At 46.2% G+C, this 13,754-nt stretch overlaps 1 protein-coding gene across 4 annotated transcripts in view; it reads left to right on the plus strand.

Moving 5' to 3' along the window:
• The window catches only part of Ikbkb (inhibitor of nuclear factor kappa B kinase subunit beta), a 60,246-nt gene that overhangs the window by 26,229 nt on the left and 20,263 nt on the right, over positions 1-13,754 (plus strand). For all 4 annotated transcript variants that reach the window (XM_040731784.1, XM_013110816.3, XM_005066537.4 and 1 more), the window contains 3 exons: positions 1,476-1,545; positions 11,070-11,158; positions 12,089-12,178. In XM_040731784.1, the coding sequence (XP_040587718.1) occupies positions 1,476-1,545; positions 11,070-11,158; positions 12,089-12,178 (249 nt within the window). The remainder of the gene's footprint in view (positions 1-1,475; positions 1,546-11,069; positions 11,159-12,088; positions 12,179-13,754) is intronic.

A 13,754-nucleotide genomic window follows, 5' to 3' on the forward strand; every position in this document is an offset into this window, starting at 1 on the left:
GAATTTCAGCCTGAGTCTTGGCATGGGCTTCAGGGTGATCTAGGGAGAGGCAGTGTGTGGTTGCAAGAAAGGACCTCTGTCCTCACTGTCACTGAAATGCCACTGGGGAGAGGGTCCTCCTGCTCAGAGTCCCTATGATCTTGTTCTTTGTTTCCTAAATAAGGTAGCCTATCTTTTCCTTCTCTTAAAAGTTCAAAATCTATATTAGTGCCCAAAATCTATACCATCTCTTAGAGCAGTAGTTCTCAACCTCCTAACAGTTATAATACAGTCCGTCGTGATGGGGTGACCCCAACCATAAAATCACTCTTGATGCTACTTCATAACTAATTTTTCTACCGTTGTGAATCCGTAATGTACATATCTTGTGCTTCCTGATGGTCTTAGAAGACCCCCATAAAAAGTGTGGTTTGACACCCCACAAAAGGGTCTTGACCCACAGGTAGAGAACTACTGTCTTTGATAAACTTGACAAACTGACAGTAAATTTCAGAATTAGAGTTAATTTCAAGACTTAAGTCTACCATGCTTTGTTTGTACCTGTAGTTCAGCTGTGGGGGAAGTTAAAACAGGAGACTTTTTCAAGAATTTGAGGTGAACTTACAAAGTATGGTGAGACCCTGTTAAAATACACACACACACACACCCTCAAACAAATTCAAACCAGGAAAAGCGTGCAATGTGTGGTGCAGAGGGAAACAAACTCTGGGATATTCATGAATTTGAATGCTAACGACCACAAGTTGACTTGCAGTGTGTCGAGCCCCTTGATAAACTGGAGAGTCAGAAACCAAAGGATTCAAAGCCCCAGCTTCAGTGAATTCAGCTTCGCTTTACAGCCCTGCCCCTCAGCTGTGTGTGCCGGCTGATATTAGACTCCCAGTCTATTTCTTCACCTCTGACATGGAGGTTCCAACAGTTCTTCCGTCAGAGAGAGCCGTGGGGCTCAGGGCAATGATGCTGGGTGGAGCAGGGGCACTCAGGGCGGTGATGCTGGGTAGAGCAGGCAAAGTCTGCCGAATTCGTCCCTGCACAGCTGGGCATAATAGCAAGCGCACATTCCCCACATTAAATTGTCCAAGGAAGACCCTGCTAGCAGAGTGGCCAGTGGCCAGCCCTTTCTGCAGGATCTCGAGCACAAGCTCATTTGCTCTTGACATTAGACCCTGGCCACTCTCTTCAGACTTACAGAAGTAGTAAAGCTGACTCAGCTACTTCCTGCCAGGGCCAGGGAGGTGAATACATGAATATCTACTGACTGCTGTCTCACTTTGACCCTGGAGCAAGTCCTCCAACTGCCCCAGCTGCCTCTGACCAGCTCCCCTGAACCCTGGTATATACCTGCTGCCTCCGACCAGCTCCCCTGAACCCTGGTATATACCAGCACTTGGCTGTCTGATGGACAGGAGACTCTGATGGGCTTCTCAGGGGCATGTGACCACCCACACTGACCCTGCTTTTCTTGTTCTCTGTAGTACTTGAACCAGTTCGAGAACTGCTGTGGCCTGCGGGAAGGAGCCATCCTTACCCTGTTGAGTGACATCGGTAAGTCCCGCCCTAGAAACAAAGCCAGGCCCTGCATGGTAGATGTGAGTTCAGTCAGGCACCTCAGGGGATTGTCTCTACAGAGGGTGTGGTGAGATCTGGAGAGAACCGAGTGTGGTAAGGAGTTCAGCCAGGGCTCCTTCCTCCCTAAGTCATGCTGCGGATGACTGTTCCCTTCCCACTGAAGAGCTCCACTCCCCACTTTCCTGGGACGACCACATCTGGACCGCTCCATCCTTTGGTAGGGAAGCTTTCTACTCTCACAACGGCAGTTATTTGCCGACCACAGGCATAGAAAAGCCCGCTCTTTGATACACTGGTACCGAGTGTCCTTAGATGCCATTGCTTGTGGCACTCTGAGAAGCTGGCATCAGGGAGGAGAGTCCGAGGGCCTGCAGAGCTGTGCGGTGTCTCCTAGATCCTGGGGCTCCAATGGGTACCAAAAGTGGGGCTCTGATGGTCAGCTCTGCCTCTGACCTGGAGAAGCAGATACGAGAAGTGCCACAGAGCTAGCTTAGGGCTTTAAAAATGATTGATGATGATGATGATGATGCCATCATCCAAGGCTGCTGCAAATTGATAGTTTGGGTTCTAGAGTAATCTAGAGTTTACTCTTGAATATGTTCCCATTTTTGAAGAATGACCCAATTTTCATCCCTCCCCTACTTCATCCTTTCAACCTATACGTATGTAATGTTCACTGGAATTTAGATTTTCCAGTTGTCACACAGAAGGTTTGAAGTAATGTGATGAAATCACACACGCTTTCCTTAGGTTTTCCAGTCATTAACTTTTACCCCATTTATGCAGCTGTATTCTCTAACCTCGCAGCCCAGGGGCCTCTTACCTTTCAGAAACTTCGCCAGCATGGGTCTGCTGCCTCTTGCTCTGTTTCTTCAGGTAGAGGGAGGCAGAGCGGTGCTGGAGGGAGCAGTGGGGTGTGGGAGGTCGAGCTCCCATGTATTGAAGACTGAGATTTAAGCAGTCTGACATTCACAATCCGCCTTCCTGTGTATCCCACTGGTTCCTTTTGAATGGAGCCCCATGGAGGGCTAGGTGATGTTACTACAGTCTTCCTCATGGGTAAGGGGCAGCCACCTCTTGGCCTCTCATTTTCCCGTGTGTCTGCCCGAAGGGGCCCTGTCTGAATACCTGTGAGATCTAGTCCAGAGGTCTAGAATTCACTCGTCTTCGTGACACCACGCCTCATGTCTCACCCATGTTTTGCCTTAGATGGTTACGTGACTCTGTCTCTTAAAACCAATCAAATTACTAATTTGCTCCAGTTGGATTGAGTTGAAGGCAGGTTAGTGGGGAGGGGTGGAGAGCGGATTCTTTTGTTCTCCATGGGCAACATGGTCATTTTCCTCAAGTCATTTTCTTTGATGTTACTCTATCAAATATTTCTTCTACTCATTAGATTATTTATGCATCTATCATATAGCTATTAAAAGTCTCTAAATGGGGACTGGTAGCTCACCCCTGTAGTCTTAGTTTTTGGAAGATAGAGGCAAGAATATTGCTGTGACTTTGAAGATAGCCTGGGCTATAGTGGAAACCGTCTGAAAAGAACAAAAATGAAAAGCTCTTAAGATGATTGGTTTGTGTGCACTAACTGGATTGCTGCCTCATTATGACATTACTTTCGTGGGTGTGGTAACTTTAATAACTCAAGTGTGTCCTTGGTCTCACGCCTGCTGGACAAGCACTTTACCATTGAGCTCTACCCAATTCTTGAACCAAATTTTTTTAAAATCAGAACCTTTGGTCACTGCCTTTGTCTTTCACATCTAGAAAGGGTAGTAGCTGGTATATCCTGCCTTATCTGTAGATACTTATAAGATCATATTCTCAAAGGAATTGAAATACATACTCATTAAAAAACTTGACATCCCTGTATTAATACCCAGCTTCCATCTACTAGTCATGTGACCTGAAGTGTTACTTCATTTTTCAGAATGTTTATTAATTATAAGTGAGAGCGTTGCTTGCCTCATTAGAATCATTGAACATAAAACAAAATGCTATACATAAGCTCTTGGCACAGTGTTATCCTAGAACGGTAAGTCAGTATGGTCCCCTTTTCCGCCCCCCTCACTGCTGGATCCTGAAAACCCTCAGTTCCTACTATGGATTATTAATGAGGTTAGAGCCAGCAAATCCAACAGGTGGGAGTCTCATGAGATGCACTTCCTAGAAAATAAATGCCCGATCTTTTCTAGCCTTTTCTAAGCCAGCCATTGCTGGAATGCGTTCCTATCCTTTGACTCTGGCTGAAGTTGCTGATAGATTTACATTTTACCTGAAGCCCCCCTCCCATTTCTTATTTGTATATGAGACCATCAGATTTAGTCTAACTACTAAGCCAGTTCAAAAGCTCTACTTAGAGTGGCTCAGCTGACCTAACCGTTTCATATTCTGAAACACTGCTGAGCATATTTCATTCCAAGTGCCAATCCCACATTCCTTTACTGGAGTCATCACTGCTGTTCCCTGCCTGGTTGATTTCAGTTAATTAGCAAAGCCAACCTCCTGATTTCAGGGTCCAGATTCATTGCCTTCTCATTTGGGTTAAATTTATTTGCCCCTAACATCTGGGCTCTAATTTTGTGGGGCACCCACACAGAACATCACCAAGGTAACAGCCACACAGTAGGATTCTTCCAGTGAATTTTAAGTTACCAAGTATAGCTCTAGCAACTTGTAAGTAGTGTATGCATGAGAAAACAGATTCCTGGCAGACACAGATGAACCCTGCCTCCTAGAGCAAGCCTGTCGGATCATTGCCTTATACTGGCAAGAGATCCTGGGATTGACATGGATGCAGTGGTAACAGTTTGGAATTCCTCATAACATGACCCCAAAATAGCTTACAGGAGTCAGTTAACACTAAATGGTCATTGCCCTTTAGAAAACATCAGTGTTTTTCCTTCCTGCTAATGAGGCAGCAAATTCCCAAGCAATCAGGACTGAGGGGGCAGGTGGAAGCCTTCTTTGTCCCACCACAGAGTCTTGGTCAGTGACCCCAGGCTGTCACTGAACTCATGGTCCTCTTGCCTCTTGCCTTGGCTTCATGAATATTAGAACTGCAGGCCTACTGCGCATGCCCAGACCACACCTTATCTTCCCCATTGCTTTCTTCTTCTCTTTATTCTTGCTCCATCTATACACCTTCCTCTACATGACCAGCTGCGCTCTTTACTGTATTGCTGGTCGCCTTCCTGGCGTCTTGTATATCTACCAACTGTGTCTGCAGGATCTCTCTCCCAGCCTCACTTCCAAATTGAACTCCAGACTTTTTACTAGATCCCTTTGTGATATTTTCTTCTCTGGGCCTGTCTTTCTGCCTACCCAGACATGAGTGTCAAGTTTAAATCTCATCCTTTAGGTCAGTAGTTAACAGTATTTGCTACTCTTTTTTTGGGGGGGGAGGGGGTTTTGAGACAGGGTTTCTCTGTCTTTGGAGGCTGTCCTGGAACTAGCTCTTGTAGGCCAGACTGGTTTCGAACTCATAGAGATACCCCTGCCTCTGCCTCCCGAATGCTGGGATTAAAGATGTGGACCACCACCTCCCGGCTAGTACTTACTACTGTTTTGCAGGACCCAGAATTGGTTCCCAGTCTCCATATGGTGACTCACAATCCAAGAGATGTAAAAACCTCTTCTGGCTTCCATGGGCACCAGACATGCACATAGTACACATGTATGCAGACGAAACACTCATACCCATAAAATAAAATCTTTAAATCTCCCCATCAACAGTCTTCCCCTGCATCATACTTTCGCACATGCCTGGCCGAAAGCGACACCAAAGGACATGAAAACACTCTCCAAATTGAGCTGGGGTAGAGCTCAGTTGCTGGAATGCTTGCCTAGCATGCATGATGCCCAGTGACTCATAAACTGGACCTGGTGGCATGTGTTTCAGGGGTGAGGGTGGGGGAGTAGGAGCAGCAGGATCCGGAATTTAAAGTCATGGTAAGGTTGATGCCTACCTGGGCTAGAGATCAGAGGCCATGCCTCAAAGCGTGCAAACAAAAAGAGTAAGATGACAAAGTCCCCAAGTCCAGTATGTCTGTCTTGTTAATGTCCTCTTCTCTCTATCACATATTGTCATGACTGCATATTGGCCGCCTCATTGGATTCTTTTTTCTGGAAGGGTGCTTTCTCTTGTGTTTTTGAGACAAATCTCACTGTGTACCTCAGGCTTGCCCTGAGCCCACTGTGTAGCCCAGACTGGCCTCAAACTCACAGCAGCGCTCTCCCTCAGCTTCTGAGTCCTGAAGTTACAGATGTGTGTCACCATGCCTGAGGGAAAGGGTACTTCTTATTGCTGCAGACCTCCTCGCCTGCCTTTCCTTCCAACTCGGGTAGCTAGCCTGCTGTGCACAGGATCCCTATAGCCTACTTCCCCATGCTGTGCACTGGCTTCCCCTTGGGGTGCTATTCCTGTACCTCACCAGGGACCCTCAGCTTTCCCATGTCTTAGCCCTAGACTTAGCTCGCCACTCTTGATTTCTCTCACAGGATTCTTAGGCTCCTCGTGGTCACTGAGCAAGCGAGAGACTGATTCTGCTTTCATCTTAACATTCGCTCCTGCCACTTTCTGCTTATTAGTCATAGAGCCTGTTTTAGCCAGACTAAGGCTGTTTTGCCTGGAAAGTTCAACAAACTGGGCAGTTCGTGGTAGGCTCAGTATTTTAATTAAGAACACAGACATCCTCTTACTTTTATTACTCAGTGGCAACTTGGACCACTCATTGGTTGCCCCCATCCCTCCCTCTCTTTTCTTCCTTCTGCCCTTCCCCCTCTACCACTAGGATACACCCCCAACCCCTACCCGTTGCTTTTCGCCTTTTCTTTTTCTTCTGATTTCTAGCGCCCATCCCCCCAACCCCAGAACCTTCTGGTCCATTTGTCTTCCCATTTCTTCCTAGTGGAACATATCTCAAGCATTCTGGAAAGAGCGTACGAGACTCGAGACTCTTAGACTTGTATGAAAATTGGGGCGTCACTGGCACACCCCCTCATACCACTTTCCTGCCTGGAAACCTGGCTGCTCTTGTCTGTTTCCTAACTTGTAGTCTATCATCTGAACAACTTGGACTTCCGGTCCTCTTCTTCCTGTGTAAGCTCAGGGAGGTCCTGGGTGTAGATGTGGGTACCACCCTGACAAGACTCACGGTGATGCTCTCTGCCAGCTATGGATGCTGCACCTGGATCCCTCTGCAGAATCCATGCGACAACAGGCCAGGGTGTGTCCAGAGCGCTGTTCGTTTCTGTGCTAGGTAGGAGTGAAACCCAGGAGCTTACGCTTGCTAAGCCCTACGATGTAGTCTAAAAAGGAGTGTGCGTTAACAGCTCATTTCTCTAACTGGAACATGAGAGATTAAATACTTGTGTTGTAGTTTTCAGATTTTAGGGGTATATTCTGTCACTGCATCCAAGGGTTTAGACACTGCATTACTTGGTTTTCAATGTTGCATGTTTCATCCAGTTTAAGCCAGTTTAGGTTCTCTAAGTTTGAGATCATTTTAATCAGTTCCTCAGGGACTCCTTGTCAGACTGCCTCATTTGAGGACCTGATTTTTAAGAGAAGCCATTTAGAAGCCCTTGCCTGTCAGAATGCTTGCTGTATTCACCACCTAGGGTCTGCTTAGTCCAAGAAAACACCTATAACTCTGTCTGGTTTCAGTTTTTAAGTTAGGAAAGATATTGAGAATACATGGCTGCACTAAAACGAAGATTCGAGTTTGTTAGCATTGTGTATGTGTCAAAATCAGTAGCTATAAAGTCACAGTGAGAAGGTGGATTACCGCATGCTGTCCCTCTCCTCCCCGGGCTTGGTGACAGTTAGTCAGGGCAGGCTGTGTGTTCTCTGCCATCCATGTGTGCTTCCCCTAATGGGGTTCTTGGGGCTCATGCACATGTTTTCCCTAAGATGCTATGCTTCCAACCGCAGGGCCCTTGTTTTAGTTGAGTTATATGTACTTTCCCAAATCCGGTGAGACTCGTCTTCCACATGGCACGCACACTACACTCACTCTCCAGCAGCCGAGCGCAGACTAAAGCGGTGACCCTTTAGACAAGCATTTCAAGTTTCGTCAGGGCCTTGCTCCTCTCTCTGCCCATGGTTCAGGCTCTGTAGCAGCTCCACCCCTTCCTACAGTGCTCTGTGAGTGTACTGATTTGGCTTTTTACATCTTCATGCTAAGATTACAGGCATACAACCACCACGCCCAAGTTTTACTTTAAAAAAATGGTTGTGGGGTCTGATACCATTCAGTTGACAGACAGTATGTCATCTGCATCCTTTCAAGTAAAAAACTATAGACCTTAATTGTTTTTAAGTTGTCTATTGTAATCACTGGAGAGATGACTTGGTGAAGTTCTTGCTTTGTGGCTTAGGTAGGTTTCTATTGCTTCAATAAAACACCATGACTGACCAGGTGGTAGTGGCACACCTTTTAATCTCAGCACTCTGGAGGCAGAGGCAGGTAGATCTCTGAGTTCAAGGCCAGCCTAGTCTACTGAGCAAGTTTCAGGACAACCAAAGCTACACAGAGAAACCCTGTTCTTGAAAAACAACAAAAAATCACCATGATGACTTTACTAATAAAAATTACGAAAAATGAAGTACTGATGAACAACATTAGGCGTTTTACCTCAGCCGTTGAGTGGAATTCTTTGTTTGGATAGCAAGTGAACATGGCAGTCTACTGTTGGCCATTATACAAGAAAATGAGAAGCAAACAGAAAATGTTAGGGCCAGGGCTGAATGGGGAAATATAACCAGTGGTGTTGCAGTGTGGCTTAATGATGTTCTGAATGTGAACTGTCTTCACTCAGTGGTGGCAGTGTGGCTTAATGTTATGAGTGTGAACTCTCTTCACTCAGTGGTGTGAGTGTGGCTTAATGTTCTGAGTGTGAACTCTCTTCACTATTTGACTGCCACATAGGTTTTAGGAAACACCATCTGAAAGTCTTCACTGTCAGCCCTGCTGGCTTGTTGTCTGTGTAGTACTTGTCTTCTGCTCTTTGCTGGTGGGTACCCCTCACCCCCTACCTGGGGGATGACCACCACCTCAGTTTGCCAGAGATTCCAAATGACTCAGTCCCTCCTGATAGGTGGTATCTGTGTGTCGTATGTTTTTGTATGTATAGGTATGGTTTAGTATGTGGATGCACTTGTACATTTGTGATTGCCACAGAAAGGTCTTTGTATTAAATCTTATTGACTTTTATCCCCTGCCCCTTTTGAGACAGGGTCTCTATGTAGACAAGGTTGGCTTTGAACTCAATATTTAGATTAGGGTGACCTCTACCTCATGATAACCTTCCTGTTAAAATTATAGGCATATGCCCACTTTTACTTTAAAAAAGTATGGGGGTCTGGTCATCATCAGCACCCTTTGAAGTCAAAAGCTGTACACCTAAATTGTTTTTAGCGAAGTTGCCTACTATAGTAACTGGAGTGCTGGCTCTGTGTCTTAGGTTTCTATGGCTCCAATAGAACACCATAACCAAAAGCAATGGGGAGGAGAGGGTTTCCTTCATACACTTTGACATCACAGTCCATCATCCAGGGAGTCAGAACAGGAACCTGGAGGCAGGAACTGAAACAGGACATGCTGCTTACTGACTTCTCACGGCTTGCTCATCCTGCTTTCTAAAAGCACTCAGAGCCACCGGCCCAGGGACAGCACCACCCACAGCGAGCTGGGCCCTTCGGAGTCAGCCATCAATCAAGAAAATATCTTACAGGCTTGCCCACAGGCCAGTCTGCTAGGGGCATTTTCTCAGTAGGAGTCCCCTCTTACACAACTCCAGCTTGCTTCCAGGTGATGTAAAACTAGCCAGCTCACTGCAGGCGAAAGTGTGAAGTGTGCACCTGTAATCCCATCCCCGGCAGGCAAACGTAGGAGGATTGTGGGGCTGCTGGGAAACCAGTCTAGATGAATTGCCCAACTGCTAGCTTTAGAAACTCTGGGGGGACAGGGGGAAGATAGGAAATGATGACGACACCTGAGTCTTAGGCTGTCACATGCATGTGTATCTCATGTGTCAACACACAAAGCACACACAGACAGTGCACGTGAGGAGCACACAGGTGCTCAGAGAACTGCCTACAGTGTGGATGTATTGTTTACCTCAGCAGTCCTGGATTATTAACCAAACTTCAGCATTTCTAATTGTCACTCTACGTCCTGCAGTGCCATTTTTGGGGAGAACGATCTTTGGAGGCAGATTCTCCACAAATAAGCCCGTGCTTGCCTTGAGCGCATCACCCTGCAGTTCCCGAGCCCTGGAATTGCAGTCACCACCATGTCCAGATTTCTCTTTCTCTCTCCTTCCTTTCCCCCTTTGAGGATGCTGGGAGTCACACCCAGGTCCTCGTGCATGGCAGGCAAGCACTCTGCCACTGAGTCACAGTCCTAACTCCTGTTCCCTTTGTGAGGTGAGGAAGACTTGAACTGAGCTCTCTACCCACTAAGCAGTGATGTTTACAGTTTTATGAGGTAGTTTTTAAGAAGTGGAAACCATAGGTCAAGACAGATATATATCTATTCTTTCCCTATTTCTAAAAATATATATCTTCTAAAAATACTACTTTGCCATATTACTTTCCAAAAAATAAGTATTTATATTCCTTCCAGCAATGTAGTAGAGTTCTCTTCACTGTGCAGTTTTTGATATGAGTAACTGTTCACTAACTTATGTGTCATTTAGATTTCTTTTGTAAGTCACTATTTTCTTTTGCATTTTTTATTTCATTTTGGTCCCCCCCCCCTTTACTGGGTATTGAACCTAGGCCTTCATTCTTGTTAGGCAAGTGCTCTACCACTAAGCTACATCCCAAGCCCTTTTTGGTTTGAGACAGCCTCACCTAGTTGCCCAGGCTCCCTGTGAATTTGCTGCCCCTTGTCTGTCTCAGGCTCCTGAGAGGCTGGCATTACAGGTCTGCTACACCTGGTTCTTGCTTTTGCTGACTTTAAAGGCTGTTTGTGTGTTACCCATATTTTCTGTGGGGCACGTACTGCATTCTTCCTAGTCCCTTGCTTGAGCTCTGTTTTTGAACCCTTTTTTTTTTTTTGCTCCTATTTCCCATTGTTAATTGGGGCCTTCTGTAGGCTGGCCTTGACACACCTGGAGGATGACCTCAAACTGCAGGTCTTGCCTCCATCCCCCCAAGGGCTCCCATACACCCCCATGGCTTGTCTTTTTATGCAGTACTTCAACACTTCACGGCTGCTGGGCAAGCACTGTACCGACTGAGCTACACCATCAACGAAAGCCAAAATCTCAGTTAAAATTCTGCTCTCTTGGCCTGGTCCCTTTCACCTGGCCTGAGCAGTGTCAACTCCAGGCTGCTTCTGTCCACGGGGAGTTTGTGCAACCGAAGTCAGACAATGTGTCAAGACCACACGCCCTCGTCTCTTATGGGCAAGTCGGTTCTGAAGGAGGAAAGCATTTTCTAGACTTCTAGACGTAATAAGATCTCATTCCCCATTGCACTCCCTTAGCGTCGGCACTTAGATACCTTCATGAGAACAGGATCATCCATCGGGATCTGAAGCCAGAAAACATCGTTCTGCAGCAAGGAGAACAGCGAGTGAGTGGCCTTCCTGGGGCTGGGGTGTCTCCAGGGCTGCTAGGGGGTGGCGCCAGCACTGCTTTGTAGGTTGTTTGTCTCTGTATTTCCTGGAGTCACACTCTGGTTTTCTTAGGAATTTCTTCTTTTTTGGTTTCTTTCCATTTTTTTGAAACAACAGTGCAAACTGTTCTTGCTGGCACGTTGTCGCAAACTTGGATGTCTCACATTGGTTTTTAGTTTGTGTTTTCCTCCAGCTCTGCATGTATTACATTGTTAATTGCCCAAGCTGAGGAATCTGATAAGGAAAATGTTTATTATTTCACCTCTGCCCTCAACCTCTTGGGAACAGGCTTTTTCTTTTCCTCTTGTAAGCCTCATCTTTTGGTGTTAAAATGAGCCGTAGTTGGTTGTGGATGTGGTAGAGAAAAGACCATCATGGGCATGGTTCAGTTTGCCGTTACACACGAGCTGCTCGTGGCCCTGCTTGAGGGTGGCTTAGATACTGTATTCTTTTCAACTTTGTTCAACCAGGGAATCGCCCATCCCTTCCGACAACAGCTTCCCCTACAATTCCTAGCTGTGGCAGGCTCACTGAACACTCATTCTCCCAGGAAGTTTGGGTATTTCCCGACCAGGGCCTGGCCTGGCCTCTCACATTACAAATCAGGCCTAGTGACCCTGAGGTCCAATATGTAGCCTCTTCATTGATTGGTGACAAACTAAGAAAAACATCTGCCCAACATTTTTACAGTGCCCAAAATGTCCCCCGCTGAGGGTGTTCTCCTGTGAATACAGTGGCTCTAAGATATTTAGGAACCAACATTCTTTGGGAATTCAGAAATATCTTTGTTCTAATGGCAAACCAGCTCACGTTATGAAAGGAGACTGTCATCTTACAGCCTTCAGATTTCTTCTCCCCTCCCAACCCCGCCCCCTTTTCTTTTCCAGTTAATACACAAGATTATTGATCTAGGATATGCCAAGGAGCTTGATCAGGGCAGCCTGTGCACTTCCTTTGTGGGGACTCTGCAGTACCTGGTAAGAAATGGGCCCAAGTGTTTGCTCCTCAGGCTCTCATATGTTCATGTTTGTGGCTCTGTCTGTCTGTCCTTGCCTGCATCTTGGGCTTGCTAGCTCCGTAGATGTTTAGGATTTTTTGTGTGAGTTCAGCATTGATAATTCACTCATGTGAGAGTGTTTTTGTGCCCTCTGGAAAGATTTAGTCTCTGCTCTGATGTGAGAAGGGCTACACTGTCTGCCTTTACCCAAATCCTGGAACCTCTCTGTGCCACAGTGTTCTGTCTGGTTGTCTGTAGAGGCAGACTTGGCTTGAAGGGTCACAGGGGTCAGTGAGGGAGAGGTGGCGCTGTGACCCCTCTTGTGTGTGTTGTGTGGTCTCAATACTGGAGTATTATTTGATCAACTCATTCTTCAGGAATGTTGTGCGCCAGACACTGTGCTCAGAGTTGGGAGTACAATGAGAAAAGAGATAAGCTGTTTTCTGCTCATTGAGAGGTTAACACTTGAGAAGAAAGCAGGCATTAGTCACCATGAGACACAGATAACTCAGAAGCCACCATTGTCGTGAGTGCCACTGATAAAAGCACAGAGTCAAAGGATGCGTGTGAGGAGGGCCGAGCAAAGTCTGGGCCAGAGTGGGCGAAGGCAGTGGAAGGGTGGGGAGGAGGAGACATTGGCAAAGGCATAGCACATTGGAAGATACAATAGTGTGACTCAGGCTTAGAGAATAAAGGGGAGGGGTCTGGAGTGAAACTGGGGAGGGAGGGAGGAAGGGACAAATTATCCCTTTTTATTGGCTTCTAAAGGCTTTAAACTGTATCATAAATCTCTGGAACAGTACTGAATGGCTTCACATGGAAGAAGCTGTATTTGAATAGTGTGAGAGTGAGTTGCACCAAGCGAGAGTGATGGCTTGTAAGGCGGCTACTGGAATGGACACATTGATATCTGTGCAAGGAGAGAGGGAGGCACAGAATGATAAATTCAAGAAACACTTACCAGGCTGGGACATCGTTTGTACACACCTGCAATCTCAACACTTAGCGTGTAATCTAAGTACTTGGATGGTGGAGACAAGAAATGCATGAGTTTGGGGCCAGCCTGAACTACGTAGTGAGAGCTTATCGTAAGTAAAGTAGGGTGTAGGTTAGATAAGGCACTAAGGAGGACTTGGATTACTTATTGGTGATAACGGCCATCAGATTGTGATTGAATAATGGAATTTAAGTTCAATAAACAAAAGATTGAAGGACTCGGGGCTAAAAGAGATTAAGCATCCTATTAAGAAAGAAGTTATGTCTTGTTTTTCTGAATTAATGTTTCTTATCTAGCCTACCAACTAGAGTCATGGGAACCTTCTGTTTCTCTTTTGCTGTATGGAATGCAGCTTTCCCCATGGTGACTGTGGGACATAATTCAGGCAGTGTATCCATGTGATATTGTAATTATATACATCCTGCTAAATACCCTCTGGAGTCCCAGCCAGCTCAGCAACTCTTAAGCGAGGTGTACCCATGCTCTGACCATGATTGGCAAATCCTTGTATGACTCCAGGAACTTGACCTGGCTATGGGTAGCAAGGGAATGAAGCAAT

The sequence above is a fragment of the Mesocricetus auratus genome, unplaced genomic scaffold (assembly GCF_017639785.1).
Source record: "Mesocricetus auratus isolate SY011 unplaced genomic scaffold, BCM_Maur_2.0 Super-Scaffold_100026, whole genome shotgun sequence".
Classification (NCBI taxonomy): domain Eukaryota; kingdom Metazoa; phylum Chordata; class Mammalia; order Rodentia; family Cricetidae; genus Mesocricetus; species Mesocricetus auratus.